This window comes from Amblyomma mixtum, chromosome 4 (assembly GCF_055824585.1).
Source record: "Amblyomma mixtum isolate Tamu chromosome 4, ASM5582458v1, whole genome shotgun sequence".
NCBI classification, from domain to species: domain Eukaryota; kingdom Metazoa; phylum Arthropoda; class Arachnida; order Ixodida; family Ixodidae; genus Amblyomma; species Amblyomma mixtum.
Genome location: NC_143015.1, coordinates 46,136,812 through 46,146,091, shown reverse-complemented (window position 1 = coordinate 46,146,091; position 9,280 = coordinate 46,136,812). Strand labels below are relative to the sequence as shown.

At 48.9% G+C, this 9,280-nt stretch overlaps 2 protein-coding genes across 2 annotated transcripts; both read left to right on the top strand.

Annotated features, from left to right (window-relative positions):
- Positions 1 to 653: 653 nt before the first annotated feature.
- On the top strand, positions 654 to 4,322 carry LOC149346413 (uncharacterized). Its single transcript, XM_089541322.1, has 3 exons — positions 654 to 865; positions 1,541 to 1,827; positions 4,273 to 4,322. Exons 1-3 carry the CDS (start codon positions 654 to 656, stop codon positions 4,320 to 4,322), a joined length of 549 nt encoding a protein of 182 aa, XP_089397448.1.
- Positions 4,323 to 4,391: 69 nt separating this feature from the next.
- On the top strand, positions 4,392 to 8,541 carry LOC149346412 (uncharacterized). The gene is made up of 3 exons (XM_089541320.1): positions 4,392 to 4,395; positions 5,967 to 6,220; positions 8,284 to 8,541. Exons 1-3 carry the CDS (start codon positions 4,392 to 4,394, stop codon positions 8,539 to 8,541), a joined length of 516 nt encoding a protein of 171 aa, XP_089397446.1.
- Positions 8,542 to 9,280: the final 739 nt, after the last annotated feature.

Genomic DNA, 9,280 nt, shown 5'->3' with positions numbered 1-9,280 from the left:
CCACAAATTCTATGCGGTGGCCGCGCTGCAACATGAGACCCCACCCCATCCCCGAACAAAATTTCTGGCTACGCCACTGCCTATCATTTGTATTCTGCCTTACGCTTTCCTCACGCTCGTGTGAAGGCCAGGGTGACGTTTCCGCACGCCTACACTTCGACCTTTTCTCTCATTAAACATTACTCTCTCCATCTTTCTGGTGGAGAAAAGCTGCTCTTGTGAACATGTTCATGCCCAAGTCGAATGACAGCTAGGCCGCTAGGAATGGTCAGTTCCCGCATCAGTGAACTCAGTGACTGGACTTGTGACTGGCTCTTGGAACAAGGTAGCTTGAAAGGCATGCTTTTACTCAAGACTTTGTGGCATTACACTCGGGTATTCTATCAATAACATAATTACCACGGTGAGTAGCCGGCGCTATTCTGAAATTCTATGTGGAGCAGAGCATAGGCTCAGTGATGCGAGACTATGCTGAAGTAGTACGGGAAAGCGAGTCATGGTAAATGACGACCTGCTCGAAAACTGGCAGTGTAGAGGATGAAATTTGGCGGACAGCTGCGCTCGTGCGGTATCCAGCAGAAAGGAGGAGGAAGAAACGGCAAACACTTCTTTCGGTTCCGGCCGGCGACCTTCTTTGGTGCATCGAGAACTCCATGGATCGCACCCGCAGTGGTCGAAGCTGGGACAGCAGCACCGCCACAACCACGCCACCGACGTCGTCAACGTCACTGTCGCAGGACACCGACGAGATCCTGTCCTCGTGGCACCGATTCCTGGAAGGCTGCAGCCCGGCCGAGCAGCGACGCGCCATGTTGGGAGCCAAGCGTCTGGGCTACGGGTCCGCGCTGCTCCCCACGACCAGCAGGTAAGCTCAAAACGGAGGACATATGCATGATCGGAAAAGGATTCATATGCGGGCTAGTGCACGACATTTCAATCCAGGCGTAATGTGGCTCAACCACCGATATCCGACGTGATTAAAGAACAAGACGTGTTATTAACTGTGAAAGCGGGAGTCCAACAATTTCTTTTCTGCTATAAGTTTGATTTTAATTTGCACATACACGTCTGAAATTCCTCGAAACCGCTTCTTGGCACTTTCGCAATAAAACAGTTCGTCAAAACGCAGTTGACAGGCAAAGCAGAGGTTATGAGCCCGTAATTACCATTATTAATTCTCGGTGGGGCTGATTCAAATTCTCACAAAAAATAAAGGAAATGTTTTTCTTTCTTTGTGTTGGGCGGGCCGACAGAGAGACAGAGACAGAGACTGCCCCTTTCACCTGGCGCCTTTGTGTCGTCATAGAGCTTTTGATTACAATTATCACTGAGCAGTTTTTGAAATGCTTTCGGCGAGTGTTTGTAGTAGTAGTATAAAACTTTATTCCGCAAAATGGGACTGGGTTTAGGGGTTGGGGTCTTGAGCTGCAGATGGTGTTCCTAGGTACATGATCCCATTGGTTCTTGCTGCCTCTTCGGCTAGACTTGATAAGCACAATCGGATTCAGTTTGAAGGCTACATTGCTGCCTTTCGGGGCAGGTACGCCGGGCTGCGGCACCCGTCTGCGTTCTTGCGGCCGCAGGAGCGGCCGACGCAGGAGTGGACGTCTCCCGCCTTCTCCTACTCCTCCTCCTCCTCCGACTGCGACGGAAAGGACGAGTCGGACGTGTCGCGGGTGTCGCTCGGCTGGAGCGTGTGCTACGCGGTGACGGTCCTCCTCACTGCTCTGTTCGCGCTCGCCACGGCTGTGGTGCTGGTTCAGCTGATACCCGCACCCGCCGTTTCGTCGCCGCACCGCGTGCCGCTAGGAGCGGCGCTGGTCAAAGGTGAGGCACTCCTGGAGAATGGCATTAAATATCCGTGCTAAACAAAAACGAGCTATGCAAAGAGTGAAACACGTACTCCTCGTTTGTCTGTGTGATTACGGCTGTGGTGGCTTCCTTTCTAACATTTCAATTTTTAATTTACATCGCACCTTCCACCCTAAAGAAATATTGCATAAATCATTTTTAAACCTTCGTAGGGCCTGTGAAATCTCACGTACAAACCTGCCTTTAGCAGTTCAGGCTTGCGCGGCTGATTTAAAACTTGACGCTACTTTGCCCGACTGTCCGCTAATAGATGTTCCTTATCACAAGAAGCTCCTGTATTTTTGCCTGAGCAACACCTATTTTACCTTCTACCAGGTGTTTCACAAAGAGGTTCGCGGCATAGCAATGATCGCTTCAGTTTCAATAATCGCCGGAAACGTAACAATCGGATGGCTGGAAAGCCACGCACTCGCTTAGTTTAGCCCAGCAACGCAGTGTTGTGTGTACGTCGATGAGCGTTTTCTTGTTATCAAGAAGGATGCTTCACCCGGTTTTAAGGCCCATCTCAAGAGCAATGAAGGGTCACCCAGTTCACAGTCGAGAATGAAGAAAACGGGCAGCTTCCGTTTTTTGGGCCTCATATGGAAACGGAACCTATCCGCGCTCTTATTCAGCGTAGACAGAAAGGGAATCCATGCTGAACGTTATTTATAATTTAATTACCATCACCCAGTGTTTCAGAAGAGATCAGTGGTTACATCGCTCTTCCATCGAGCCAACCGCATTTTCTCAGCCAGGAGACTTGGGTGCTGGTCGAAAAAGAATTCGATAAAACTTCGGCTGGGCCTAGTTGGTACATGTTGTTTGAAGATGTAGGTTGCGCAACCACGGGACGAACCACAAAGAAAATACACAGAGACACACACACGGCGCTTGTGTGTGTCTCAGTGTCTTTTCTTTGTGGTTCGTCCCGTGTTTGCGCAACCTACACCTTCACAACAAATAATTTGAAAATACGTTTTCGAAAGCAGTTAGTCGTTGTTTCGCTAACGCCTCCGAACGCCAAATGTCACATGCACGCAATTTCACAGTGGTGCTGCCGTCCAAGAAACGCTCTCCTGTACCCTACGTACCCGGCACGAGTGAATACTTCACTCGTATCGTAACGCTCCAGCGACGTTCGGGTGTCACACGTGTGGGCGGAAAAGTTAAGGCAAGCACTGGTCAACGTGAAAGGAAGAGGAGGAAGATGAACTTTATTCAAGAACAAAGATAAAAGCCTTCCCTGGGGGTCTTCTCAGCCCAGAAATCCACTGACCTTTCAGCCTAGCCCAGTCTAGCAGCTTGCGCTGTTCATCAGCTAGTGAGGCCAGAAAGGTGATCTCCTAGAGGTTTGAGGTAGGTGTGTAAATGGGCTCTACACAGATGGGATGTGGGCATGACCAGATGTATTGATAGAGTGTGTGTGGCTCCGTAGGTGGTATATTATGAAGGGAAGTGGATGGGGTGGAACAAGCGTGCAAGATACGCAACCAAAAAAAAAAAACAACTTCCGGCCATAGTCTACAGTATAACATGCGGTGACTGTGACCATGCGAAAGTGGGTGAAAGTGGTAAATTTGTGCAGTGGCTAAAACAACACCGCAACGATGTCAGAAACAATAATGACTCGTTTAATGCACTTGCAGAACACTCCGAAAGAAATGAGCACAACACAGACTGGAGCTTCGTGCATTCTAAAAATACAAAATATTCTGCGAAGATGCCTGTATCTGGAATCCCCGATCATTCCAACAACCGAGAACGCGTTTCATTATAATGACGGTCCCCTTCCTAACGCGTATGCCCGTTACCTATGGCACATTTTCCACCGTAAACAGCCAGCGTTTAGCGACTGAATCTCATTGGGAAGAAGGCTCCTGTGCGAGAGCCGAACCGTCAAGAAACTTTCTTCGGTGGTCGGAGTTTCGCTTTGAGATTACAACTTCATACTCCACCAGACAGATTTCCATAAAACCGTCGACATCATTACCGGCAGTGATTTATCGAACGGATCTACGATACTGCGAACGCCTTATCGGCGATGTCATGGCGCGCTGGGAATCAATGCTGCGTGGTATTGGCCTTGTCTCGGAAAATTTAGCACGCTCATCTTCAAAAGAGGCGGTGCGTAAGATCCTTGCGGAATGGTAAGCGTACAGGAGGTATTAACGTGACGTCACTGGCGCCATTTTGTTTTTCAGCTCTCAGCTTCTGCACCACCGGCCAGAGGAGGAGGCGAGAGAAAGAAATAACTTTACTGACCAAGGGATTTGGGACACTTAGGTCCCTGAGTCCCCGCACGACTGCACTTTAAACGTTCATGAGTTCATGGAGTTCCATGACGTGGACGGCCCGGTCAGTGGCGATCTTCTGCTTGGTCGGGTCCGTCGAGCGTAGTCGGTTTCCCATTCCTCCCAGGTGGTCAGGAGCTCCGGGCCCTGCGGGAGAGGGTCTGCCGGGCATTCTAGCCTAATGTGGGTAAGAGTAGCGTGGGGGAGGGTGCATTAGGTACAGAAGGGGTATATGCACCCGGCCGGATGGGTGAGAGCAAATAGGGGAGGGAAGGTTTGGTTTGGTATATTAGCGGCGGACCCGCTGTGCTCACGAGGGCCTTTGCGCGACGCCTTAGATGTGTTCCGAAAACCGTGCTGCATCTTCACTTGAAGACGCTGGCTGCTGCAGACTCATAGTTGTGCAGGTGAAAGGAACAGATCTACGCCAACGTCACGGTTTACTAACGGGAGGGAAGGGTGCTGGTCTGAAGGCGACGCCATGAATATTTGGTGATAATGTTAAGAGATTGGTGGGGTGGGGCTATAGCTGGATTTCAGCGTGATATGCCTGGGTGAGCATACTGCTGACATAGAAGAGCCCGACTTCGATTCCGCCACCCCCGTTTGGCGAGACTTATAGTAGAAAGGAAAGTAATATTTGAGTTGCTAGACTGCATTTCACCCTGTCGTCGTGTCTTAAAATGAGCCGTTCCTTTTTATTCCCTACACCACAAGTATACGTAATTATGGAATTCACAGAAAGCCTAATCACCCCAGTTGAACTAAACAAGTTGACAGCACCGACTTACTACTGCGTCTACTTGTAGCAACTTTATGAACATCAGGTGGGAACAAGTTGCAGCAAGGAAATCGAAGTAGTGAACACTACCGAAACTTTGCCCTATTTTCGGCATTTTATTCAATTTCCAGAGCTTTGAACGCCTAGCTCCGATAGGCGAACCTTGATAGCCAGTAAGGCCTGGCCTTGCAGGCGACGCCCCTCCTCATGTTTTAAATTTGGCTCCGCAGCTGTTATGACCGACTGACATTACGCATTCACATCGTTACGCATTCACCAGCCAGCCTAAAACCAGATATTAGCTAATGTTGTATGGTGCAGAGGGTTGTTTGCGATGATTTAAGGAGAAGAAAATTTTTCTGAATCAGCAAGTTGGTGGATGCAGCTGCAGTAGAAACACATTCTCACCGGTTGCACATAGAGGCTCCCCTGTCATAACGCAGTTACCCCTTTTCTTCATCTCCTCACTGTTCGATGTTGACTTGGACAACTTGTATAACCCACCATCCTACCTACCTGGTTACGTACTCAGTGTATGGTATTCGCGTTCATGTGTGTAGTGTTATCGGAAAGATTTGCATGGTCTTTTTTTTTAAGCACATGAACACAGACCGGGCTTATTATCGATTCGGACTCAAAATTTGAAAGGCTGACGTGTTGCCGTACACTGGAGGCGCAAAATATGGCTGAGAAAGCGATAGAAAGTGTCCTTGGCCTATGAGGATTCGACATGTACTAAACAGCACCATGGCACCCATGGGCCACTCAACATGAAGTGGGACAACTTCAGTGCCTCTCGCTGTTTGGACTACAATACCTGTAAAATAGAGTAAATACCCCTGAAAAGGAGAGAAACAGTTACTTTTTAAAAACTTTTTTGACAGTTGTCACAGAGCTTGATTAAAGTCGCGTCGCTTACAACCAAAACTAGAGTTACCAGAAGGAGCAGCGGCTACAGCTGAAATACGCACGCTTTATCGGGAGGACTAAAAATTAAGACGTGAAGGCCAAGAATGCAATTTTCCATTACAATTTTGCAGATGTTTCGAGTACCGCCGCAGCGCCATCCCCGAAAGCTAGGAAAACGTCCGGTTCCCCTGCTCGCACAGTGCGCACCGGCCTGTTGCGTGCTGCGTACCCTGCGACCGCAGGCGCAACAGCACGTAGAAATTTCACGACGGCGAAAACTACGGCCGAGGACAAAATAGAGGCGATCACTGGAGGTGGTCCGGAAGACTGGCAGTCGCCGGTGGTCCTAGTGACAGAGCGGACCACCAGTGAAGCCTCGGAGGAGGTGAGCTGAAACATCGACGTATGTTGTGGAGGCTTTGCCAAATCTACATGAATTGACACAAATCTATGCAGGAGCCAATGTAGTCAGGGTATGAGTGAGATAGGCAGTTTTACACAGCAATGAGACATCCCGCCAGTAACGGAAGTTAAAGAAAGCCTTAGGAGTCATGCAAAGGGGTAAAGCAGCTGGCTAGGATCAGGCAACAGCAGATATCTTGAAGGAGGGAGGGGAGATTGCGCTAGAAAGACTAGCCACCTTTTAAACGCAATGCCTTATGACCTAGAGCGTACCAGAAGCTTGAAAAAACGCTAATATTACCATAATTTATAACAACAGAGACGTCAAGGGCTTGAAAAATTGGACCGACCAGTTTACTCTCCGAGGCGTATATTTACTCAGGTAATCGCTTATAGATTCAGGAAAACCTTAGACCCAATTTACCAAGTTATCAGGCAGGCTTTTGAAAAAAATACTCGAGAATTTACCATATTCACACTATTAATCAGATGATAGAGAAAGGTGCAGAATACAACCAGCCCCTATATGTAGCCTCCATTGATTTCGAGAAATCATTTGACTCAGTAGAAGCCACAGAGTTATGCAGGCATCGCTGAATCAGTGTTTAGAAAAGCCTTATTCAAAGATACTAGAAGATATCTACAGTGGCTGCAAAGTTACCATAGTTCTCTATAAAGTCAGCAATAAAACTCCAATACGGAAAGGTGTCAGGCAGGGAGACACGATCTCGCCAATGCTATTCACCGCCTGCTTACAGGAGGTATTCCGGGGCCTGAAATGGGAAGAGTTGGGGATAAGAGTTAATTAAGAATACCTTGTCATTCGCTGATGACATTGCCTTGCTAAGCCACTCAGGGCAAAAACTACGAAGCATGATCAATGAGTTAGACAGGCAGAGCAGAACAGTGGGGCAAAAAATTAACATGCAGAAAACCAAAGTAATGTTCAACAACCTAGCTAGGGAACAGCATTTCGCAGTTGGTAGCGATGAGCTGGAAGCAGTAAGAGAATATGCCTACTTAGGGCAGGTAGTGACCGCTATCCGGATCATGAGAGGGAAATAACTAGAAGAATAAGAATGGGGTGGAGCGCATATTGCAGGTTCTCTCAGATCATGAATGGCAGTTTACCAATATCCCGCAAGAGAAAAGTATACAAGAGCTGTATCCTACCGGTACTCACCTATTGGGCAGAAACGTGGAGGCTAACAAAGAGGGTTCAGCTTAAGTTAGGGACAACGCAGCGAGCTATGGAAAGAAAAATGATAGGTGTAACGTTAAAGAGATCGGAAGCGGGCGGAGTGGGTGAGGGAACAAACTCTGGTTAATGATATCTTAGTCTAAATCAAGAAGAAGAAATGGGCTTGGGCAGGGCATGTAATGCGAAGGCAAGATAACCGCTGGTCCTTAAGGGTAAAGGACTGGATTTGAAGCTAAGGCAAGAGTAGCAGCGGGCGGGAGGGAGTCAGGTGAGCGGATGAGATTAAGTTTGAGGGGATAGGGTTGCTGCAGTTGGCACTGGACAGGGTTAGTTGGTGAGGACAAGTAGCAGAGCCCGAAGTACTAGAACTGAAGTTCATTACAACCGCTAAACAGGCGAGTTGGTAATACATTATTGAGGGTAGCAGCGCAAAAGATCATGGGCAGTGGTGTTCTCTACTGCCCAATTTTTGTAGAACTGCTCGAGGTTGGCTACCATAATTCATCTCCACGCTGTAAATCAAAACCCGTAAGCATTCAGTGAGAAGATATCTAGAGTGAAATTGCGAATTAACAGTAAAGCTAAATGCTAAGAGGCAGCTGTCTTGTAGCATGTCTTTGTGGAGACGAATCGCAGACGCCAGTCGTCGTCGGGTCTCCACAAATATATTCGGCTGGACGCGCTCAGCCAGGCGGGAACGGGACAGCGTGCCGCCGGCATGCAGTTAAGCATCCACGAAATCCAGTCTGCGCGTGCTTGGCAGGCGTGCTGGGGCTGTCGTCGTCTTCTGTGGCCGGGCCACGATGGCACGCTATATCTTTATTTTCTTTTTGTTTCGCCCACAGGAGCACCACCTCTGCGGCGCTGTGTTCTACACGTACTGCCTGAGACCCCTGCGCGAGTTCTACTTCGACCGGGCGGCGAACTCGTGCTCGACGGTTGCCACCTCGTACGGGGTAGAGGTGTGCAACCGCAGCCCCAACCGGTTCGCTTCCAGGACAAGCTGCGAGCGAAACTGCGTGGACGCCCGGCGCCCATCGGGCAGGTGCTTGGACCGGCCGCTCTTTTCGCAGTGCGGAGGGTACGGCAAAAGACGTCTGTAGATAGGCACTCTGCGAGCATAGCGCTTGATAGGAGGGTCCAGGTTCACCACGCAACGTTTCCGGTAGAGCTGAAGAAGCAAATAATATTTTTTTACCTCTTAGAAGATGAAGGTCAGCGACTCTGGCATGGAGCTAGCTGACCAGGCCAGAGAGTTCTTCGACTGTCCGCTATTTTTTAACGCTATAGCATTAAGGCTTTCGTTATGCAGAAAATTTGGCGCCGTCGTCGCTGACGGAATTGTGAGAGCAAAATCCCCGAGAACCAACCAGGTGGGCCACTATAGGTCACGTGACCTTGTGGCGTTCACAACCTGCCCACCGGGTTGTTAGCAAACTGGCCACAGTGGCAGGTGACAGTTAAATTAATGATTGGTCGCTCGGGAAGAGCAACCTGAGCCCTATCGGTGGTAGCACCTGCCATCGCAGAGCAGTGGCGTTCGCTTAACCGCTGCACCACTGCGCCAATTGTGGTATGATGACTCCCAGGAATATATGAGTGAAGTCGAGAATGACAAATCACGTATATGTGGTCATAAATTAACCAATTACGCTGTCGCGTAATACCCTTAAGGCGGTGCTTAGTATCCTTACCATTTTTTTGCACGTGTTCAAGAAGAATGGCCGTTGTAGCTCAATGCTCGGCTGAGAGAAACATGAATGCAAGATCATGTTTAGTTATTCCTGTCTTGAACGGCGCGAGCAGGTCACGAAGCTTTCAGGCATAGTAGGGATTTTATGT